The sequence below is a fragment of the Montipora capricornis genome, chromosome 2, assembly GCF_036669925.1.
Source record: "Montipora capricornis isolate CH-2021 chromosome 2, ASM3666992v2, whole genome shotgun sequence".
Taxonomy (NCBI): Eukaryota; Metazoa; Cnidaria; class Anthozoa; order Scleractinia; family Acroporidae; genus Montipora; species Montipora capricornis.
This window is the reverse complement of record NC_090884.1, coordinates 18302115-18326662: the sequence shown is the minus strand read 5'-3', so window position 1 is coordinate 18326662 and position 24548 is coordinate 18302115. Positions and strand designations below refer to the sequence as shown.

At 40.1% G+C, this 24548-nt stretch overlaps 1 protein-coding gene and 1 non-coding gene across 12 annotated transcripts in view; both read right to left on the bottom strand.

The window, feature by feature from the left end:
* The window catches only part of LOC138038989 (atrial natriuretic peptide receptor 1-like), a 94222-nt gene that overhangs the window by 29221 nt on the left and 40453 nt on the right, over positions 1-24548 (bottom strand). For all 11 annotated transcript variants that reach the window (XM_068885117.1, XM_068885115.1, XM_068885114.1 and 8 more), the window contains 8 exons: positions 23987-24220; positions 12591-12678; positions 6329-6425; positions 4853-4939; positions 4426-4503; positions 2865-2969; positions 2651-2722; positions 100-265 (listed from right to left, as the gene is read on the bottom strand). In XM_068885117.1, coding sequence (XP_068741218.1) covers positions 100-265; positions 2651-2722; positions 2865-2969; positions 4426-4503; positions 4853-4939; positions 6329-6425; positions 12591-12678; positions 23987-24220 — 927 coding nt within the window. The remainder of the gene's footprint in view (positions 1-99; positions 266-2650; positions 2723-2864; positions 2970-4425; positions 4504-4852; positions 4940-6328; positions 6426-12590; positions 12679-23986; positions 24221-24548) is intronic.
* Trnar-ucu (transfer RNA arginine (anticodon UCU)) lies at positions 3579-3651 on the bottom strand. The gene has a single exon. It is a non-coding gene; the product is annotated as a tRNA-Arg (tRNA).

Genomic DNA, 24548 nt, shown 5'->3' with positions numbered 1-24548 from the left:
TCTCTAAGTGATGATGTTTTCGTCATGTTTACGGTTTACGTTAGCCCAGGAAATCGCGATTGGAAGAATAAAGGTAAAGCACAAATTTGAATTCCGTACCTCTGCCTTGTGCAAACTCTCCAAGCTTTTCCATTTTCTGATTGGCTTTGACCGAGTCCAATCCATAGTCACACACTTTACAAACCCAGCGACTGTCAATCAGACATTTAGATGACCTTAAGCTGCCATGGGCCATTACAGCGCTATTATGTAGAGCCATCATACCCTGAAAGCAATTGCGCAGTTAATACGTACACGATACCGATAGCGTAGATATCATCTGTCTGCTTTCCACAATGTATAATTTCCACGCCCCAGTTGTGCGAAGGGTGGATAGCGTTATTCTCTGGCTAACTCAATTGGTTTTCAAGATGTTAGTGTTCATCCGCTGGATAGTGATTTAGCTATGCAGTGGATAGCATTATCCGCCTATTGAACAACCGAGGCCAGATCATAGTTTTAAAGCTTACGGGTTCATGCACGCTTTCGTGTAATTAGGGACCTTTCGGAGGACGAGAACAGCTACGAGTACGAGTTTTCCGTACTGGGCATGCGCATAAGGTTTGGAGGCCGACATTTTTCGAAGTGCGCGTGCTCAGAACGGAAAACTCGTACTCGTCGTCGTTCTCCGACCAAAAAGTCCCTATTAAGTCAGGGTACGCTACATGTGGACTGCTATGCGCATCTATTAACCGAGAGTTTTGTATATAGATAAGTAGCTGTTACAGTTAAATTCAAATTCTAGGTTAATTGTAATTTCAAGTAGATCACTTTCATTTTAAACTAGGTTGAAATTAAAAGTAGGAAACATCAACAAATCTCCATCAATTATAAGTAAGTACGTGTAATATATTGGTAAGTAAACTGGTCCTAGAGGTGAGTGGATAAACTTAGTGCAGCTTAAATTTGTCATGATCATTTTATGGTTGTTAAGTCTAGTCACTGATTTTAAATTATTAGCATTGAGGTTGTGGTTGGGCATATTGTACATGATAACCGATTCTACTTTTCTCAGAGCTTTTTAGAAGGACAATCTCTTAGGAGGGCAGGAGGCAACAATATTGAATTATGTTCAAAGGAATAAAAGAACGGAAACATACATGATGTATTGTTGATTTTTAATTTGCTTAGTTATGTGCTCCATCTTTCGCTTGCTTCGAATTCGTCAGAATTAAAAGCAATTGAAAACAAAACTTTGAAAAGTCAGGAAAAAGGATTTCATAATCTACTGATCAGAAGCCTCTTTGTAGGCTCTAGCTTGTAAGTGTTATTTCTTTTGAATGATCAAGGTGTGTGATTGCAGACTGCCTACATATAGCGCTGATAAGCAGTATTTAAGTCTAAGCGCCCATTTCAAATAGTGCTGATAAACAGTATTTAATTCTAATTATATATAAGCACCCATTTTAGGACGGTTAGCTTTCAATAACTGTGATTTAGGGTTAGTCTGCAGTCTGCGGTCTGCAGTTTGCAAATGTCATACAACGTTCTCCTTCAATGTCTGGCTCATCCACTTTTTCAAATTATTGACCATTTCCCTGCTATGTATTTGATGTAGCTGTGACTTTTCCACTCATTTGTGGCCTTTTGATTTCTTTTCTCCGAGAGATTCGGAAAACCACTTCATACGGCATTTTGGCAATGGTTCTGTGAACACCAGTGGTTTGGTGACAAGATCTTTTGTTTGATTAAACGGCAAAGGTTCTCTTTCGTTGTTCTATTTGTCCGTGCCACCATCCTTTTTTCACGGTGCTTACGTTGTGTTTGCGGCGAAAGTTCGTCATCGTTTTACTCGCAAATTATTACAAATTAGAACATTTACGGGTTATTTCACGAAAATCAATTAGATCTGTTTGCATATGAGAAAGAAAATCGGTTTGTTATCATGACTAGAAATGATGCCTTCCTGGTGAATTTTGGATAGCAACGTAAATAAACTTCATACAATATTTGACGATTTGTCCTTCAGAATCAAGAGCCCACCTCTTGCAAACAATTTTTGCTTTTGTTGCACTGGAGACTCAGCGCATTTTCACTCTTCTTCAGATAAATTAATTTAGCCACCCTTCTAACTTTTTCAAAAAGTTCATTTGCGCCTGTGCAAAATGGTGGTTGTTGCGAGGGCTTGGAAATAGCTTAAATTCATTGGTACAAAACTAGCAGACTCGAAGGCTTAGCGATCAATACAGAGGAGACGTAATCTCACACGTCCAATGGTGTGAGGGTTCGAATTCTTGGAGCGACACGGACTGTTATGGAAGCTCAAGGTAAGTGGCATAGTCCGTTGGTAGTAATGTAAGGAACAGTAAAGAAAAAGGGAAGGAAAGGGAGAGACGGAAAGTGGAAGAAGAACTTATAATTAAGGCAAGGGGAAGATGGAAGAGGAATTTAACCAATGTGTCTTTTTTCATTATTTTCTTTTTTATCTCCCCTAAAAATCCAGGTTCCAGTTTCTTTTATTACATCCCCCAAAAAGGGGAAAACCCTGTTTTAGACAGTTCATAATAACCTAGGTTGACATTAAAATTAATCTAAATTTAAATTCAACCTTTAACAGCCACCGACAACAGAAATCCAACCTCTGCTTGAAAGAAACGAAGCAAGGTGTTACCTTAACGATGTCGTTAGCAAATGACATCTTGAAAAGCCAGTCAAGTTTGATATCATCGTTTGCCAATAGATCCTTAAATGAAAAGTTAATACAGTTTAATTATTGAAAAAAAACTTGTAACTATTTTGTCAATTTTCTTCTCCCGCAGGCCGTTACGGGTACTTACTTAATTTTCGCGGAATGTCGAGGAACTATTGAAGCAGCTTCCACTTACCTGAAGACTTCCTCTGGTGCAAAATTTGGACATAATACAAACGTTTGGGGATGCAATGCACATACCGATGTAATGGTTAAGATTTTGATGTGACAGGTCGCGCACCTGCAAAGAAGAAGAAAAAGCTTGTAATAAATTCATGTTGAGAAATACGATGAGAAATATTGCTGCATAACATTAGAAACTGAATTAATTTTCATTTTCTTTTGCTTCCAATATATAAGAGTATATATTCACTGTAATCAGCACGTAGCACATTGTTCATATCATCAAACGATAGTTTATGTTCACCACATTTCAAAAAGAAAAAGAAGGAGGTCTGAAAAGAAACTGGCCCTTCACGTGTTTTGTCCTAGGGGCTCAACTTACGTATGGCAAAACTTGACGAGTTCGCACCGAAAGCATATTTTGAATGTTTGATCCCAGAGATGCTAGACCTGTGAGTCAACGTTGACGAGGGAGGGAACTGGAGTACCCGAAGATAAAATCGCTCGTCAGGTGGAGATCGACGGCTGAAACTCATATTTCAGAGGTGGAACACGCGAATGATGATCACTAGAACGCTAACCTGCAGGACTCCCTTGTTGGGCGAGCATCATGGATCTCCCAGTGCCATCCAGATACTAACCCCTTTCAACAGGATTGACTATTTTCTACCTTTGTAAACCATGTTGACTAATGGAAATGGGCCCACTCAAGGACAGAGAATAGCTCTGACCATGGTGGGAATTGAACCCACGACCTACGGTTTAGATCACCGCTGCTCTATCGACTGAGCTACAAGGTCAGACGGAAGCAAGTCGTGGGAGTTGAAGATGTTAATTTTAGAGCAATGAGTATGTACAAGTACAAGAAAAGGTTACGTTTTTGCAAACTTTGGCCGCGTAGCAGTTTATACTCCAACAGAATTAACTATTGTAAGGTAATGTGAAGTGCTATTTTCTACCCATGTAAACCATGAGAGCGTTAGCCCGACAAATGGAATTGGGCCCACACAAAGACAGAGAAAATCTCTCATCAGGGTGGGAATTGAACCCAAGACCTTTGGGTTAAGCACGTGGCCAATGTTTGCAAAAACGTAACCTTTCATTGTACTTGTACATATTCATTGCCGTCAAATCCCACAACCTGCTCCTGTCTGCCCTTGTAACTCATTCGGTAGAGCAGCGTTGATCTAACCCGAAGGTGGTGGGTATTCCCACCCTCGTCAGAGTCTTACCCTTTCCTTGTGTGGGTCCAATTCCATTAGTAGGACTAACGCTCACATGGTTTACATGGGTAGAAAACAGCACACATTACCTTTTAATATTGTTAATTCTGTTGAAATATAAGTACTACGCGACCGACGTTTGCAACAACGTAACCCTTCCTTTTTCGGTAAACAATTGAAAATGCCTCAAAAAATTGGGTCTTTCTGCAGGTACCGGAAAGCGTTGTGTTTTTGGTCACTTGGGATTAGTCTTTATTTGAAGTTATTTTGTTTTCTGTGTTTGTTTCTTTTGTTTTACGTAATTTGTGCTCCGGTACCTGCAGAAGCTGCCAAAAAATTGGAAATATTAACCTGTTTCATCTCGACAAACACATCTCTTGTCAACTCTATATTGTCTTTTCGCAGCCGCTTCACAGCCACCAGTTCTGCCTAGAAAGAGATCTCTTTTCATTAGTTGTTACACATTTGTTTGGTAAATGGGTTCACATTTTGAATTAATTTTCGTTCTGTCTGGTCAGTTGGCTGGCCAGCTGCACTCCTCAGAAAGTTGACTAAGCCTGTGAAATTCAGATAGAAAACCGCTAACTTGTCCTTTTTGTGTCCCGCAATCTGTATTTTTTTAACTAGAACTGGAAACATACTTTCTTCATGCACTCTGTGTAGCAGGTTATTAATACTAATTTATTCGAAAATTCATTAATATTTTGCGTCTGCGCTGAGCCCAAGTTTAAGTCCTTTGTTTGAATCACTGTTACCTCCATTTTTAATCCTTTCTTACCTTGTATCGCCCAACGTTTGCAAGATTAGTAACTTCAACCCCGACAGATCCCATATTACTGACGAATGATCCATGGAAACTTCTGACCTGAAACATGAGTGTTGAAAAGACTAGCAACAGCCACTTAAAACGATATGAAGTGGGGAGGAGGGGAGGGGGCGTTGACAATGATATTCCTTTTGGCTGCCTATGGGAAATGATCCTAAGTCTCAGAGGGTTCTTTCCATGTTTGGAAGCAGAGAGAGGTTACGGCGGATACATCCTTCATAAGAATAAAAGTGATATATATTTGTCTCTCGTTCACTCCAAAATTAAAAGTAGAAATTAGAGGAGACGCAAAAATTAGGGAAATTTATTTTTTAGAGCCGTCCAATTAACTGTTCAAGATTCTTGAATATTCAACGGATATTTCATGCAAGACTTCCACTTTATTCTATAGCAGAAGTGTTCAAAGACAAGTTCTTCGCTGAGCATCCCACTATTCGTTTTTTTCTGATACCGTGTGTACAGAACCATAACCCTAGATGATCGTTTTCTTTTAATGATTTCATCGAACACACAATTGTTTAAGCTCTCTGATTTCACTACGGTGGTTCCTTTGCATGGATCAGATCAGTTGATACCACCAATTTCATTTACACACCGACTTAGCACCATAAATAACACTTTGAGTTCATGCCATCATTTGATGAAACCGTCCAACAGGGCGAGGTTTCGTTAAAGTTGCATGACATGTGTGGCAAGCTCACTGATACTTTTTGATCTCGTCAAGAGTTTAAAGATTGTAAACGGCGATACTGACTTAAGTTTATAGACATCTTTGCGTGTAAGGTGGTGATTTAGGATGTTATTTTCAACATTTGGAGTCGAATCGATCTGTTTTCGAATTTGACAGAGGGAAAAATTCTCGCGGGTGAAGCAGTTATCGGAGTTGATTTGGTTTGAGCCAGTGCATTTTGTCCATCCGAGCAGCCACTTTTACGAACTGCTTTAATTATGCCGCAATAGAAGGTAAGGGTTGTCTCCATGCTAAATTTGTTTTCAAAGAAGCTAAAGAAGACGAAGAAGAAGCTTATTTTTAGTGAGACATCTCAAGCGAACCTCAGTTTGTAATAAAATGCAATGTACAATTGGTTTGAGCCAATCGTAAAGCCAATACTATGACTAACCCAAAGTCATAGTATGACCAATACTATGACCATTCAGTTTCGGCTTCATATGTGGGTTGAGTTTGTTGGTTCTCTATTCTGTTCTGAGAGGTTTCCTCCGGGTACTCCGGTTTCCCCTCTCCTCAAAAAAAACCCAACATTTAACTTGAATTCATGATAGTATACTGTTCACGATCACGGCCTCGAAAAAATGGAACTGGAACCCTATGCTAGCAAAGCTAAAATTCAAAGCCTATCCACCACGGAAAACTTTAATTCCCGGACTTTCTCTATCACGTTAAAACCATTTGCCTAAAAAAGTACAAACCTTGCTTGACATGCGGCTACCGGGGCTGCAAAAGGTGATGTCATGGTAATCGATAATCCACGATGTAGTCATCAAATCCTTCTCGGAAGCTTTTTTTCTTGAAAACAAAATACGCAGATGTTACAAAGCTATTTCGAAGACACTAGAGGGGAAATCCATGTATCAAAACTGCGTTATGGTGAATAGATCTATGGTGCATATAAAATTAATAGATGGTTATGAAATGCTTTGAGGTGGTATTTGTATTTTTGTCTGCTACACACGATCCTTTCTCACGGGTTTGTAGGCAAAGGAAATACAAGTTACGAACTGGATAGGGAACAGTGTGCACTGTGACTAATCTTCCGCCATTGTGTCGCGGATTCCACTGCCCGAGTCAGCGTCATACGTGGTTAAAAGTTCCTTTTTTTTCCCAACTCAGGACAAAACAATTGATTTAAGTAATGATCCGTGTAAGGTGGATAGCAATTTCCTTTGTTATGCGGCAACGGGGCTTTCCCCACATAGGAATGTTATCATTTTTACACAGAGACTGCATAAACCTACAGGAAAGCCGTTAACGCGATAAATTTCATTTACAGCCCACTTTGAAAGGGTGTTTTTTTGTGTTAAAAGATTTTGACCAATCACAAAAATTGAAAACAAAAGCCAAGAAACGTTTACCATTGTACATGTTCCCCACATACGATTTCTGTGGAATTCATTTAAACTGAGACCAGATGAAAGATGGAAGATGGTTGGAAAGTAAGGATGAATATAATACTGCTTTGATGAAGTTTTGTTAACTTTTGCTGTTTAAGCCAATCAGAAGTAAGTACAGACAATAGAAAAGTTATCACCTTTTTGCATACCAATTGAATTCCAACAAGTTCGTTGCCGTTGTTGTTATCGTTCTTATCTGGACCGTTTCTTAATCTGCCTCATTCGATTTGATCATAATCGTCGACATTATTATTATTATTATTATCATTATCATTATCATTATCATTATCATTATTATTATTATCATTATTATTATTATTATTATTATTAATGATGATGATTATTATTATCTTGTTTTCGCACATTGGGTTTCCAATGGAACTTCAGTACTCCAGGAAGCTTGGTGACAACAAGCCTCCTCAAACTTCTAGGACCTTCCTAAGAATCCTTACCGTGTTCAGAACCACACTTTTTTGAAGCTCGTCTATCGTAAAAATCCCATAACATTTTATATCCCTCATTCTCTAGTACTGGCTCAGGTACATGTTCATACCACTTTTCATTGACAATGAAACCTTCCTCTTTACAAACCTCCCAATGGATCTTCTTTCCCACTCAGTCATGTCTCCTTTTATATTCCTTTTGTGCTAGTTTAGGGCACGCCTCTTGAGTTTGATATATTCTAGCTTTTATCAGATTCGTTGCAAGCGCCTGTTCTTGTGCTGCCATGATAAGACTCTCAGTCTAACTTTTTACACTTCCTTTCTTTAACCAAAGCCAGGATTCATTTCCTAATATTTCTTCCGTCTGTCGTACAAATTGTCCGTGCATAACCTTTTCCCTCCATTGTTCCTTTCTTTCATTTTTCTTACGTATCTTATACTCAACCTCTGTTTCATTATTATGACCACCGCTGATCTTTCTAGCAGCCTTTATCAGTCTTTCATCACTATCATTGATATATCTCGCCAACTCTAAGGTAGCAGACTCTACACAGTCTTCAACACCAATTAATCCTCGTCCACCTTCTTCTCTCGGTATGTAGATACGATCGACATTACTCTTTGGATGGAGACCATTATGCATGGTAAGTAATTTTCTGGTCTTTCTATCTAGATCTTGTAACTCTGACTTTCTCCAGTCCAGGAATGCAGCAGAATATCTCAGTAGAGGAATAGCCCACGTGTTGATAGCTTTGACAAGGTTACGCCCATTAACTTTTGTTTCTAAAATCTTCCGTACCCTCCTTTTATATACTTTGGTTACTGTTTCTTTTATCTCCTCATGCTTGATCCTGTCAGCTTCTAATATGCCCAAATACTTGTAACTATCACCGTCTTTCAGTCCTTGTATGGTTTTGTAGTCCGGTAATTTTATGCCTTCTGATTTAACAACTTTTCCTCTCTTCATTAATAATACAGCACACTTTTCTATTCCAATTTCCATCCCTATATCTTCACTTAACACCCGCACCGTTTGGATTAGGGAGTCCACCCCTTTTTCATTCATGGCGTAAGCTTTAGATCGTCCATAAACAGAAGATGGTTGATTCTCTCTCCATCATCAGAGAATTTGTATGCTGGCTCGGCTTTTCTTAATTAAGAAGTGAGTCAACGGTATTAGTGCTATCACAAATAATAATGGTGACAGGGAATCCCCCTGGAAAATTCCTTTACTGATTAAAACCTCCCCAAGTGATGCCGATCCACACACTAACTCAACTCTCCAATTCTTGATGCTCTCCTCTAATAGTTTTCATTTATTCCAAGCACCTTAAGACATTCTAAAACCCATGAATGCGGGATCAAATCAAATGCCTTTTTGTAATCGATCCAAGCTGTTGCGAGATTTTTCTGTCTAGTTTTTACTTCCTTTAAAATCATTTTGTCTATAAACAGTAAATCCTGCGTTCCTCTCGCTTTCCTTCTACAACCTTTCTGCTCTTCAGGTAGCATCATTTCTGAATCTAAATATTCATAAATCTCATCAGCGATTATGCTTGTCAATAGTTTCCATCTTAATGGCAACCACGTTATAGGTCTATAATTGTTGGGAGCTGTTCCTTTATCTTTATCTTTCTGGATCAATACAGTTCTTCCCTTGTTCATCCACGATGGAACTTTCCCTCTCGCAAGGCATTAAGTAATATCCAGTCAAGTCTCATCCCGAGACCTCAGACTTCCAGCACTTTTCTGAGGATATGTGATTCCGAGGAATGCCGACTTTTGCATCGTTCTTGTTCGGTCCTTAATTCCCAGTTGTGCAAGTGGCCTGCCAGCTTCTTTGACACTGAAGCCAATGCACCTACTTCCACTGGCACCACTTTTGTCCTTGATTTCTAGATCCTTTTAATCTCTCTTGCCAGGTCTTGGTACTTTTCATACTTTTTCAATTTCTTTTTGCCGTTCGTTGCTATCTCCGGGAACAGCTATGTCCACAATGATTGTTTTCTTTGCCTTCTTTTTCTGAATTACAATGTCTGGCCTCCTGTGATGGATTTCACGGTCTGTTTGGATGGTAAAGTCCCACAACAGTTTTACTTCCTCATTATCTTCTATGCTTTTGGGGGAATGCTCATACCATTTGTCACTGCAATCAACTTCATATTCCTTGCACAACTCCCAATGTATGACCCGCCAACATCATGTCTCTTTTTATATTTTGTCTGCGCAAGCTTGGGGCAACTACACAAAATATGCTGCATAGTTTCATCGTGACTACCACACATTCTGCATTTGGATGATACATTTTGGTTTTCGATTTTGGCTTTTATGGCGTTTGTTCTTAGTGCCTGGTCTATATGCGCGGCAAAAATAAGCCCTTCTGTCTCCTTCTTCAGTTCACCAGTTCTTATCCAATTCCAGGAAACACCAGATAGGTCCTCTGTCTCTCTCTTGAACTGCCCATGCAGCTGCTTTCCAGACCAGTCCTCATTCTTTTCCTCTTTATTCTTTCCTTATACCCCTTTGGTGTTTCAATTTCATCGACATTCTTCCTCTCCCATGCAGCTTTCAACAAACGTTCCTGGCTCTGGCTGATGTAGACATTGATATTTCTTTCTTCAATATTTATGGCGTCTTCAACACTAATTAGTCCACGCCCTCCTTCTCTTCTTGGTAGGTACAGACGACTTACGGTAGACCTGGGATGAAGAGCGCCATGGATGGTTAATAGTTTCCAGGTCTTAGGATCCAATTCAGCAAGCTCACTCTTTGTTCAGTTTACAATCCCCCCACTGTACCGAAGTTGAGATACAGCCCAGCTGTTAATACCCTTTATAACATCACCAGCATTTAGCTTTGAGGACTCTCCTAATATACTCCTTCTTCATACTTTTCTTCACTTCATCATGCATAATGTCATCGGCCTCCAACATCCCCAGATATTTATAACCTTCAACATCATCTCCAATACTTCGGATAATTCGTTGGTAGCCTGATGCTGATTCGTTCCGTACACTGCTGAGAGGTAGCATTGCAATCACAAATAAGAAAGGGGATAAGGAATCCCCCTGGAATATTCCTCTCCTGATGGACACTTCACCAAGGTCCTTACCACATGCCGTTCTTTGTGTTTTCCAGGACTCCATGCTTTCCCTCATTAGCCGTTTCATTATATCTTCAGCCCCCACAAGATCAAGTGTTTCCAATATGGGGGACAAAATCATAAGCCTTCTTATAATCGATCCAAGCAATTGCTAAGTTGGTTTTCTTCTGCTTGCAGTTGGTCCTTTGTTCCTGTGCTTTCCTTTCGGCAACCTTTCTGCTCATCTGGTTACAATGAGCTCTGGTAGAGATGTTGGTACAAATCCTCTGCTATGATCCCTGTGAGTACCTTCCACATTATTCGCAAACATGTTATTGGCCTGTTATTGGCCACAGCATTCCCTTTCGCCTTGTCTTTGATCAGCAGAACAGTTAATCCCTTTGTCATCCATTCGGGAATGCCCCTGCCATCAAGGCATTCTTGCAGCTGCAACTTTATCCGTTCATGTAGTTTCTTCATGCTCTTCAACCAGAATCCTTGTACGTTATCGGGGCCGGGAGCCTTCCAGTTTGGGATCTTCCTTACAATTGCTCGTAGCTCTTCAATATCAATGGTCAAATCATCTGTTGTTTTACCTGGGTCTTTCCCTTTAGGTCATTTAACCAACCAGCATCTCTTCTGTGTTCCACTGGCCGGTCCCAAATATTACTCCAAAACTCTCTGGCTTCATTAGCATCAGGGGTCGGTTGGTCAATTCCCTGTGGGTCATCAAGTTCTTTCTAAAACTGCCTCTGGTTAACCTCAAATAACCGGTTCTGCTGGTATTGCAAAATTCGATCATTGTATCGCTTGATTTTATGAGCTTTTGCGCTGATACTGCAACCCCCTTGGTTTCTATTTTGTACTTTCTCCACAACTGATTCCTGATTCTCGGCCTACTGCACTCATTTCTACAGACTTGCTCTAGTCGGCTGAGGTCTTTTCGCAGCTGATCCACCTGGCCTTGTAGCCGTCTTTTCCACCATGGTTCTTTGGTTGCTTTCTTCTTTCCAGGTTTGATACCCAGTCTTTCAGTGGCATACAGTAGCCTGTTGGTTTCTGAGATGTCTTTAGTTTGTATTTGGGCAGCTACGTCTTCTACAATCTGGAGCCCCTCTCTTATCCATCGCTTTGCAAATTCCCTTCAAAGCTGGTACTTTGTCTTGGTCTTGACTCAGTCTGATGTCATTCAGTCTTTTCCAAATCACCCGTTGGTCTTCAGGCATTTGCCGAGGTGCTTCATCACACCGTTCACCCTGTACCTGGGCTTCTTCCGCAGTCTGTGAGTCCATCTCCTTTGCATTCTCGACAGGCAATTCATGCTCGTTACCAGTGTTAGCTTCCTCTACAACAGCTGTCCCACTTTGTTCATCATAATTTCTCGGCTTGTTCCTCTTGATCTCTCCTAACTCAACAGTTCTAAACCATTTACTTTTCAAGATAGTACGGGCCTGGTCTGCAAGCCTCTGTTCAGTCACTTTTACCATTCCTTTCTCATCCCACAACCTAAGCATTCTCTGGTGGTACCCTCTTTTCTTCGGGATGCTCTTAAAATAACATTCCATCAAAGCCCTGTTCTCCTCGACTAACCATTTCCTCCTTCCCTTTCTCGGTCCATTCTCTTGAGCATCAGTTGCAGGATAACGACCGGGTGCTGGCTGCTGTCCCCCGGCAACCCTGCCGGGCGAGGCACCTTCGTCAAAAATTCCAGTCCCATTTACGCCGTTACTCATATCTGAAGCAGACATACTTATCATCACAAATAGGTGAGAGATAGCATTTTATTAGTGGTGCCACCACTAGATAGGATACCGACCAAGGTACCCTATCCACCCTGTGCTGTAACCCTAGCAGGGGTGGCCAAAGGTGCTACCCCGGACTCTGGTGGGCGGGAGCGTCCAACTTCCCGTGGTAGGCTGTGGCGCCAACCTGTCCTACCCCAGTGTCTTATTATTATTATTATTATTATTATTATTATTATTATTATTATTATTATTATTATTATTATTATTATTATATTGTTTCGTTCACTCACCTGTAGTAAAAGAAGACTATCAATAGGGCGATGATTACACACAATAATAACAATGTCAAAAGCCACAAGTAATTGAATTCTTCGTCTCCTGTCGATAAAAAGCACTTTTCAATCAGGCTACATGTTATCATCACTGAAACGCAGATGTCATACTATGTACGTCAAAATGTTTTTGTTGAGTGAAATGTACACAAACAAATTTGTTAAGGATGGTCCTTTCGGCTATGGCAACGTTTCGGAACCATACGCTTTTGAAAGTTTAACTGACTTGCAATGACTCCGCCACCCGTTAATTTTGAACAGATTTGCTCAGATGCTGTACAATGAAAGTCACTACTGACGCTTATACGAGTGCACGTTTAAAACATAGTAATATATAGATTTAGCCAAGGCTAAAAGCGGAGCTCCCTGGTTATTTATTCTTACTGCCTGAGGGTTAGTGCATGAAAATAAAAGATTTCCAATTGTCCGCGTTTTGATGTTTCCGGTTGCTGCTTAATAATTAAATCACTTTCTTTGCTTTCTTCTATAGAAGAATTCATTGCCTAACAAGTGAACTCCACGGTACATTTTACGCTAAAAACCGATATCGCATGAATCACGAATCCATGAGTACGATATCGGTTTTTCTAGTGAAATTTACTTTGGAATTCGCCAGTTTGGCAATCAATTTTTCTTGAACCGCATGAGTTTTAAAAGAAAACAAGCACACCCTCTGCGAGCAAATGTTAGAGGAAAAAAGGCATTTCAGAGTCAACTGTTAATAGCCAGCGAATAGGAATCACGCTAAAATTAGAAGCCATAAAAAAACCTTTGTCAGTTCAAGGTCAAAAAGAGTTTTACTGATGTACTTTATTCCACTTTATCTCTGAAAACGAGATCATTCACATTTTGATGTATGTCACTGAAACACGCCAGGTTGGCCTGGAACACTTGAAAATCGGCAAATACGGCAATGCAACCAAGAAAGGACGAACTTTAAACAAAATCCGCTCCAACTCTTAAATGACGTTAAGGTGCTTTACACAAATTTTTGAAAACAAACGCTAGTGAAATTTCCCCCTAATTTTACGAGAACTCATTGCGATTACGTGTTTATAACATAAGGGCAACATTTTCTTGTCACTGTCGAGGCACATCGAAAACCAGTTGGGCAAACGGATTAAAAAGCACTTGTTCGCTCGCATTTTAGAGCAAAACAAACAAAGACATCAACTTTTTCTTTATGTCCAAAAGAGTACAGATAACTGTCATTTAATTCAAGTTGACAATAAAAATTCGATTTTCATTCCTGAACAAAGGGAAAACCTATTAAACCACTTTTTGAAAATAATAAACGGTTTAATGCCCAAGGAAAGAATTTGTGGAGACAGTAACTTCTTCCACTAAGTATATATGGGTTATTGACCAAGCTTGTTCGATCAAGATGGCTGGATATTGGTCCAGTTCTTTTTTCTTTTTTTATTATATGACTTAAAACACCATATCAAAGTGCCACTGTCGTTACCCGTGGATATAAAAGTTACCGTGATTGTTTGAAATAGACAGGCTGAAGTTTCCTCTATGCACTAGACAGTGTAATATAACAGCTGGATAATGGTTAGCCTGAGAGCAGGCTGGGTAATGGTGTAACAGTACAGGTGTCTCTCATTTGCGACTAGATACCCAAAATAATGCATTTATGCGAGGTGACCCCCGTTGCTGGAATTCAACCCTGTAAAAGAAGTCTACTATTTCTCCAATAGGCATAAGATTACTCTTGAACACATCCTCCTTTATAAAGAGCTGTACTATGTGTTCAAAGTTCCTAGCACAGGTGACAGGGACTTTTCGAATAAGGTCCAATTTTTGCTGCCAGGTCATATTGTTAATCTCATAATCATCCACTGAGCTCTTCTTTCCCTACAAGTCTACCAAGGATTTTCAAAGATGAGACCACCTTGTTTCTGCTGCGGAAAATGAACAGAACCATGTGGGATTACATAACTGGCGAATGATAGGAAACACGTCCTTTTGCATTTTCAAAATATGGTGGTGATCCCCTCAAGTTTCTCAATACTCTAAACCCTTTATCAAGATGTATTCATTTATTTACACAATTATCTGATTTTAGGTCACCTGCAGTGTGACATAAAAGCGCTATTTTGAATTTGTTTGATTTGATTTGCGACTTATAAAAGATCTTTGGTACTGATTGTACAACTCTCCTATCTCGACTTCTTATTCCTACTTACACACTGTGCTGTAACGATTTGATATTTTTTCTATCCTTGTTATCAGGTCTGGTTTTGCCACAGAAATTGTTGGGAATACCAACACTTCAAGGTCTTTGTCCATAAACATACGTAATGGTATATTACCCTCTCCTGGTGCAAAGCTAAGTACCTTCTCTAAATTTCAGCGATATCTGGTTGTTACACCAAAGTATCTGTGACACCAGACGGTCGTTCTTCTTCTTCCCACCACTCATCGTCACTGTTGTCTGTGTTATTATTGTCATTAGAGATACTTGTGCATTTTGAATGTTTTCAGCAAAAGTTTAAATGTAAATCAGGAACACTGCTACTTGTCGTTAATGCCTACAGCAGTTGGATCTGAAAGAGCAGTGAACACATTTTCTTGCCAATTTTCCTTTACTTGTTTAAGTTCATTTTGGAACAATTCAGTAGTCTGCACAAGGTAGTTTACTTCTTCTAACACTTTGGCTGGTCGGACATCATTTCACTTATAATGCTTGTAACTTAAGCGTCATTTCAGTTTAATTGGTGTGGTTTTTGATTCATTGATGGGCCTTGGTGAAGTAGTTACTGTTGAACTCACATCAGCTGGCACATTAACAACATTACCATGGATAGATAATTATTGACCACCCCAAGTTCACATATTTGCATAAATGGAATGCGGGTAGAAATTGAGGGGTTCTTCCAAAAGAGGTTTTTTTAAGGAAACTGCAGCTTGTTTGCTTTAGAACAGGTTGGTAAATTCCCTTCAGTTAGGTTAGTATGGCAAGTAGAGCAGACCCATTCAGTATTATCAACACTTTTTGAGCCAGTTATACATTCCTCCAACAAACTTTGAGAACATTTACCACTAGATTTGCATCCTACTGTTACACTTAAAGACAGTTGATCTGTACCATAACTGATTACAGCAAGTGCATATATATTCAGGACCATGTGTTATCTTATCATGAAAAGACTGAATCACTTTTGACATGGAATGCCTCATGGAGTCTTGACCTTGAGGAATTTCAGTTTGGCCCGTTTAGGTTTGAGCTTAGCTTTCCTTAAATTGTTCCGTGCTTTTTTGTTTAGCTCTCTGACATGATCTGGATTGCAAGCTTTACCCTTATGAAATGTTTGCTTTTCATATTCCCTTGCTGCTTCAATATTTTCAGATCTTTTTTGTTTTCCTTTTTCCTGAACTCTTCATTTTGTCTTTCACCAGATAGATTCTCTCAGATAAGCTCTTTTTGCCTCGGCTTTGGAGAAATTATTTATAGTGACACACATAATTTTTGGCCATGGTTAATTCATCGATTATTACCTCTGAATAATCATTCACATTGGTAACACTGCTGATTTCATCACCTGAAATTCTGTCATTATAATAATCTAATGGAAGTGCTGAAACATAGTGTCTTTCATCTAGATGTGCAATGTTAATAACAGTAGTTCACTGTTGTCTGCTTATAAAACTTATAACAGTTACTTGTGTCCACCCTTCAATTGATTCAGTTACACTTATTGTAACATTTAATGTATCTGAAACTACTTGCACAATAAGTGCATCACACCATGTATTTTTGCTGTTGTGATAACACACCCACAATTGCTCTGTATCATCAGGATCATTATATAACTGGTGGGCAACAGAAGAAAAGAAGCATGACTCATCTGAGGTACACTGTTCTAGTGCCTTCAATCCTTGCTGAGCTAATTGAGCCTGCAACAGTTCCATAGAAGGATTTCTCAGTACTGTTTGTGTTCTTGTTCCATGAGCCACAGGGCCTGGGTTCGATTCAATGTCTCCTGATATCAATAGCTTTTCTTGGTTCCTCATCAGTTTTCCTTACATAATCAGTGAACGACTCTTTCGACAGTTCGTCATTCTGGTCCGCCACACAACTACTAGTGTCTGGAAGCATGGGTTGCTTGGTTGGCTCACTGCTTGTCATGTCAGTCACGTGGTTCAAGTTGGATTCACATGGCTTTGATGACTCATAGCTAAACGCCGTGATAGCTTCGATGTCACTCTCCAAATGGCAGTCACCTTGTTAATCCCCCGTGAGCTTAGGGGATTGACAGAGACAGTCTTCTTACCATGTGTCGATCAACTCTATTTCGACATTTAAGTCTATGCGTTGGTGAGTGAAAGGCGGTGCACAAGTAATTGCACCAATGTGTACTTGTTAAGAATCTTTTGCTTCATCCTCGAAGAACACCATTTTCTCACTTCTTCAGTCTGTTGCTTCTAAATGCAGCGGAAATTGCTCAAACACTTAGTACAAAAGCCACAAACAGCAATGGCGGTGCACAACCTGGCGAACCGGATGTCACACTTTCCAAGCTGTGTTGTGATTCGCTTGAAATAGTATCCATCCTAATTGGCTAATTCGATCAAACTTCCGGTTACGCAGGAGTGACAACTTGCATACAGATTCCCCACCAAACTCGTGGATAATATCCACCAGTAAAAAATGATCCTTGCGGGAGCCAGCGAGAAATCCCGAGCGGGCAGTATCGCTCAATTTTGCCCGCTCGGGTAGCCAATCACAGCGCGCGATTTGGCTCATCTTGCCCGCTCACGGAGCTATTCAACTACGGACGTACGGACGGTCGATGACGTCATGGCTATAAAACCAAATTTCTCGCATAGATGGGTTACCGTATTTTTTTAACTATGGTGCTCGGCGCGCGCGGAGCTCCGCTATCAATTAATGTGGCTTCAAAGCGGAGCTCCGCGCGCGCCAAAGGCGCGCACGCGACGAGCACCACAGTTAAGAAGATATGGCAACCCCTCGCTGTTTGCGTTTTATTCTAATTAACCTCTCGATGCGAGAGCCATGACCTCAGCGACCGTCCGTCAGTACGTCCGTATGTACGTCCACCCCTCCATGTATGCCAATGTGACCAGTATCATGCGAGTTTACAGCATATATCTTTGACATTGGACATCCATGTTTTGATCAACTGACACCTGTCAAAACAAGGTATCCGCTGATCAGTATCACTTGACCATATCGCAGGCTCAAGCTCAGAGCTCATCGAGGTCAGCTGTTTTTTTTTTAAGTCGATCGCTGACCAGGTACTGGTTTTCAATTGGAACGCAGGCTCGACCCACGTTAACTCGCTTAAACATAAGCGAGGCTTCATTTTTCGCGCGCTTTCTGTGGCTCGACGCGGCTACACGGCTATACTACGTCATCTTTAGTTACACAGTCAACGCTTTTTGTGTTCAGGTGGAAAACGGTTTGAAAATTTTTTCCTTTCTGCATTTTTCGCTGGTTTTAATCCAGTTTGACATATCATGATAGCTGTGGTCCACACTGGCGGCTACGCAGTTTTTCAAGTCAAGCATCGGGAGGGATACAAACTTAAAGCTGAGTGTTTATTTTTAATTTGCTTAGAGCTGCTTTTTTCTCTGTATTGCAATTTTTGACATATATATCTTTCGAAGCTCTGTTAAGGTTACATGATGCCTGGAGGACCTATGACTAGAACAGAAACGAAAGGAGACAGAAAGAGAACGACAACGACAAAACAGAATACCAGTAATAGCTCATACATGGAAGAAGTTACTCCACAAATTATTTCCTTGGGCACTAAACCGTTTGTTATTTTCAAAAAGTGGTTTAATCGGCTTTTCCGTTGTTCAGGAATGAAATTCGAATTTTTATTGTCAACTGGAATTAAATAACAATTATCTGTACTCTTTTGGACATAAAGAAAAAGTTGATTTCTTTGTTTGCTTTGCTCTTGTTTTCGATGTGCCTCGACAGTGACAAGAAAATTTTGCCCCTATGTTATAAATACGTAATCGCAATGAGTTCTCGTAAAATTAGGGGGAAATTTCACTAGCGTTTGTTTTCAAAAATTTGCACCTAAACGTTATTTAAGAGTTGGAGTGGATCTTGTTCGGGGTTCGTCCTTTCTTGGTTGCATTGCCGTATTTGCCGATTTTTGTTCCAGGCTAACCTGGCGTGTTTCAATGAAACATATCAAAATGTGAATGATCTCGTTTTCAGAGAAAAAGTGGAATAAAGTACATCAGTAAAACTCTTTTTGACCTTGAACTAACAAAGTTTTTTTTTATGGCTTCTAATTTTAGCGTGATTCCTATTCGCTGGCTATTGACAGTTGACTCGGAAATGGCTTTTTTCCTTTCCATTCTCTCGCTGAGGGTGTGCTTGTTTTTCTTAAAAACTCATGCGGTTAAGAAAAAATTCATTGCCAAACTGGCGAATTCCAAAGTAAATTTCACTCGAAAAACCGATATCGTACTCATGGCTTCGTGATTCATGCGATATCGGTTTTTAGCGTAAAATGTACCGTGGAATTCACTAGTTAGGCAATGAATTCTTCTATGGAAGAAAGCAAAGAAAGTGATTTAATTATTAAGCAGCAACCGGAAAAATCAAAACGCGGACAATTGGAAATCTTTTATTTTCATGCACTAACCCTACAGGCAGTAAGAATAAATAACCAGGGAGCTCCGCTTTTAGGCTTGGCTAAATCTATATATTACAACATGTATGTTTTAAACGTGCACTCGTATAAGCGTCAGTAGTGACTTTCATTGTACAGCATCTGAGCAAATCCGTTCAAAATTAACGGGTGGTGGAGTCATTGCAAGTCAGTTAAACTTTCAAAAGCGCATGGTTCCGAAACGTTGCCATAGCCGAAAGGGAAAAATTCATTGCCAAACTGGCGAATTCCAAAGTAAATTTCACTCGAAAAACGGATATCGTACTCATGGCTTCGTTATTCATGCGATATCGGTTTTAGCGTAAAATGTACAGTGGATTTCACTAGCTAGGCAATGAATTTTCTACAGAAGAAAGCAAAGAAAATGATTTAATTATCAAGCAGCAACCGGAAACATCAAAACATGGACAATTGGAAATTTCACCTACCCGCTCTGACAGCGGAAGAAGAAGAAGAAGGTGGCTGGTGGCGCGAGCTTTAAAGCTCGCACGATCGACGCGCGGCTCTCCCACGCGGAAAGTAAACAAACGTGGCTTCCCAAATTTGCAACAACATTTAAAACTAGAAAAGTTGCCACAGGGAGATTCCCACATTCGTAGACCAAGTGAAGAGGATACTCCTCCAAACTTTGTCCTTGTTTTGGAAAGAGCTAGAGTTCTCGAACAAATTCCATCGATTTCTTCGCTCAGGTAAGAAAGCTGAGGTACGCGTGCGCGTTCACGTCGTTGGGAATTTCACGCATGCTTAGCTCAAAGCGACGAAACTACCTTTGTAACCACTATTTTTTTGGCCTTCAGAAGATTCCAACAGCACAAATGTCATATAATGTCAAATAGAATTCATTTGTCCCTTTATAAAAGCAACAGCTCGAAGGTTTATACCCACTCTCCCATGAAAAAGGGGGAAAATGAAACGTGTGTTTGTTTCTGTAAAGCAAGATATGGTACAAGATATTCGTTTGCAGGCTAATTTTATTTGATGCAACACTGAGCGCAGGTTTGGAACATAAATGATAGCACTGGTCTTCCAACATTATGGCCCAGGTTCGATTGACGGAGTGTCCAGTGTCGTATATGGGTCGAATTTGTTGCTTTTTTATTCTGCTCCGAGAGATTTTCCTACGGGTACTCCGGTTTTCCTTTCTCATTAAAAAATCCATTCCTGGATTTCACGCTATTTAATTTGATTTAGTCTCCCAAATGAGGAGAGCATCTGTGCTCAGTAAGAATGAAACCTAATACGGTTATTATTTGATACAAGTTGCTTGGAAAAGACCGAAAGGATAGCTGAAAAATCAGATTTACAGGCAGGATTCGAATCTATGACCTCTGTAACACCGATCGGATGCCCTCCCTATATAGCTACTAGGCCAGGGGCGCGTTTCTCGAAAGTCCCGAAAACTTTTCGGGCCCTTAAAGCCATTTGTGAAACTTCCAATCGCTTGTCTTGTCTTTCAAGTAGGGGGCGGAGTTGTTCCGAAGACTGTGAAATACAGGCGAGATCTTCAAGCTCGATTTTCTAGGAGTTTATTTTGATGCCAAAATTACAACTTCTCGGACCTCCAGTCCCGACGGGTTTTAAGATATCGCTTCCAAATTTTCAGTTCCAATAGATGATTGTCAAACCCCAAATACAGTGTGATGAATTCTTCGTTTGTCGTCGGAGACTGATTTTAGAGCACTTGTTCTGCCCAAATTAAGTATGAGATGAGTTTTGACTTTGGTGCGTGATATTGCCCATACAAAAAATTAAGGCAACACAATTTCATTTTTCCGCGGACACCTCCTTTTCCTTTACCGTGACCTTAAAAGAGATTTTGAGTGAACTGTAGCCTTGCCTGGGAAAATGATTTTTGGGTTCCAGAAACACTGGGAACAGCGTATTTGAGTGTTCCTGGGGGGGCATGCCCCCAGTCCCCCCTAGGTAGCCCGCGCCTTCGGAACTCGAAAGGCACCTTGTGGCGCCAAAAATGTCACGTGCGGTGCTTTCAGAAATACATCCGCTATTTTACAAAACTGTCGAGAACCAAGGGCGGATCTAGGGGTGGGTACAGCGGGCCCCGGCCCCCCCTTTTGTCCAGGATTTTTTTTCTTTTGCAAAAGTGTGTCGGATTGTACTTTGAGCTTTGTTACTTAAATACATTTCTTTAATAAACATTCTTAATAAGAAAATTTATCGAATGTTGCTCGAATCAACGGTCCTTTTAAACTAGCTTCAAACCGACAAACTGAAAGATGTTACTGGCGTCGCATTTTATTCTGTAAAATGTCGAGGGAGGCTTTATACGAATGACTGTTCAACAATATGTCTTACATACAGTTGCGCCAATGAAGATAGGCTCTGTAAAAGTAGAGGCTCCGTGAAGCGTACACTGGGTTGCCTGTGTGACGTGTTAAACAAAAACAGAAGGCACTGAATTGGGTAGTATTGAACTGCAGCGTTCCAGTCAATTTTTTCGAGTGGGGGGTCATTAAGACCATTTGAGGGTCACCCAGACGTCCTGCCAGCAGACGCCCTTTGGCTCACACGTTCACACGTTTAATTATTTTGTAATGTCCTGTCCCATTTTGAGGTCTTTTACTTTTTTAAGCTTTGATAATAAAGTCACTTTAAAGATAACGAAACACTCTTTTGAGTAACATTCACTAGTTTCTTCTTTAAATAAATAGACTGCAAAAAAACTAACTGCAAGTTGCTCTGACGGACGTTTTCCTCCATGTTATGCATTATTTGCAGTTGACTAAGCAAACGTTTATTGCACACACCAAAGAAGGACTGAAGATGTTGTTTCCGCTTCACAATTCATCTTCTTTTCAGTCTAACCTGATGCCTCGTCAAAACATTGGCCTTACGTTATTTGCACCAAAAAGTACCCTAAAAGCCGGGAGTTAACAGTAAAAGACAAGCCAGAAGACACATGAAGAAAAAAATAACATATGTTTTTGTATATAACTCTGAATTTTTCTGAGGCAAAAAACCTATTAATCATTTGTCAGAGAGAGAAAAAAGTCCTGTCTCCTCGAGTATCACATTTCAACGAACGTACGCAAATTTGTTAAGCTCGAGTGTTACACAACATGATGATTTCATAAAGGCCACCTTTTTCAGCGAAAGATTTATTGAAACAAACAACGTATTTGCCATTAAAGGCAAATACCCTTCCTATTTCATTGCGTGCATGAAGGCAAGGAACCCAATCGTGTAAATTATCATACGCAACAAAATAAATTTCAGGATCAAACCCTTTCCTGAAGTAATTTTTCCTTGAATAATGAAGCACAAAATAGACGACACGCTTTCTTTTGAAATAAATCTTGCCTGTCACATTTCCAATTATTTTTTTTACCTGAAGACTGTGCAGAGTTGAATACAAATAGCCAGACAACAGAGATCACAAATCCACTTACTGTGTTCGATTCTTTCTCTGTCTTTGTTGAACACATAAGTTACCACAGAATTTTCCATTTGGTTTCAGTGTTGTAAATAACACCACACTTGGTAAAATATTACAAATATAGCTCACTTTGGTTACAGCTCGACGGGCGAAAGATTGTTGGCGAAGTCCATTACTTGTCGCTTTCAAGATTCCAGATATTTATTTTTCACCGCCTGTCTTGTTTATCCAATTGACGTTTCATTCTTGAGCTCCATAAAGGTATATTTTCCTTTAAGATGCACTAAAACGCCATTCGCGTTGCAATGACTTTCGACGCCATTGCAGGTTAATTAAATGTTCTACTGTGTCCACCGGATAAAATCTATGCATTTCTGCTACCCCCTCAAACCTACCAAACATACGCGCAGAAGACGCTACGCACAAAGACACTACTTAGCAGGGGAGGGACAGGAAAGACTTTTCCCACATGGAAAAAACCAAACAAATTAAATGCATTTTCTAACTGGATTGCCTATGGCGACCCAGTAATAATAGAGAAAGGAAAGCAGTAGTTGCCAAAAGAGCAATCCCATTGTCACTCGTAACTTTAGGTTACATTTTATCGCCTTTTTGATTATAAGTGGTACAGTGTGCATGAGGTGGTTTTACTTTAGATAATGATTAGCTTAGTTGAGGGCTTTTTGTAGTTGAAATACATCACTAACATGAATTTTTCGGATATAGGGCATGTGGGTGGGAGGAGGGTGTGCGTTCGCCACAATTTCTTTGGCCCCATCTTCGTGGAATTTCTGGATCCCCCCTGAAAACCTTGCTAGAACCCTGTGGAGCTACAGCCTCGGACAAAACTGTTGGAACACTTTGAAATACCTTGCCCTTCCACAATATTCTTTTGGTAAATGGGCTCAGAAACGCGTTCAAACGACATTGTGAGGTGAGAGTAAGCCGCGAAAGCTTCAGATCTGTATAGTCATGAGCTGTTCCAAGGAAATTTGTCACAGACTGTAGGTCGTTTATCTAGGTCCTGGATGTGTCCCGCTGCCTGCGGGAAGCGCCTCAATTGTTTTTTTACAAATACATGAATGATGGAAAGGCGTAATGGGCCTAGAACTGATTTTTCAATTGTCCTTTCGCCCGTTTCCATCATATAAGTTAGTTATTATTATTATTATCATTATCATTATTTTATTATGACAATCATTTTCATTATCATTTTTATAGATATTAAAACAGTTATTAACATGAACTTAAACAGACCTGATTATGACTTTCATTAGAATGAAAAGCAAGCTAACCTGGTGCAGTGACACATTTTTCACCACGGAATCCGCAAGTGGGTTCATCCAGTGGCACCAATGTCCCTCCGCCCGGCCATACAGTTGACACGTTGTACCTTTTTACACTCTCACTTTTTGGTTTTGTCTGGTCAATCTCCACTATGGTTTTCCATTGGCCATTTTGACGGTTTGTTAATACAAATACAGGCACTCGGTTACCCAGTGCGTTGATGGCCACGTCGCCAGAAACACCTTCAAAAGAAATAATATAAAGAAAAGCGGAGCTCCCGGGTCATTTTTTTTTACTGGCCTTACTTAAACAACGAATTTAAAGGATAAAACAAGTTTCAATTTTTTACGTCTAGCGTTGACGAAAAGCAATCAAATAAAGAAAACCAAACACATCAAAACAATCTAAAACGAGTTCTTTCGTTTCTTCTCTTCTGTCATGGGTCGTCCAGGCATCGTGCAACCTTATCCGATTCAATATTTGAAATCTTCTAAGGATATGCCAAAAACTGCACTGAATACAGAGCAAAAAGCAGCTCTAAACAAATTAAAAATAAACAGCACTCAGCTT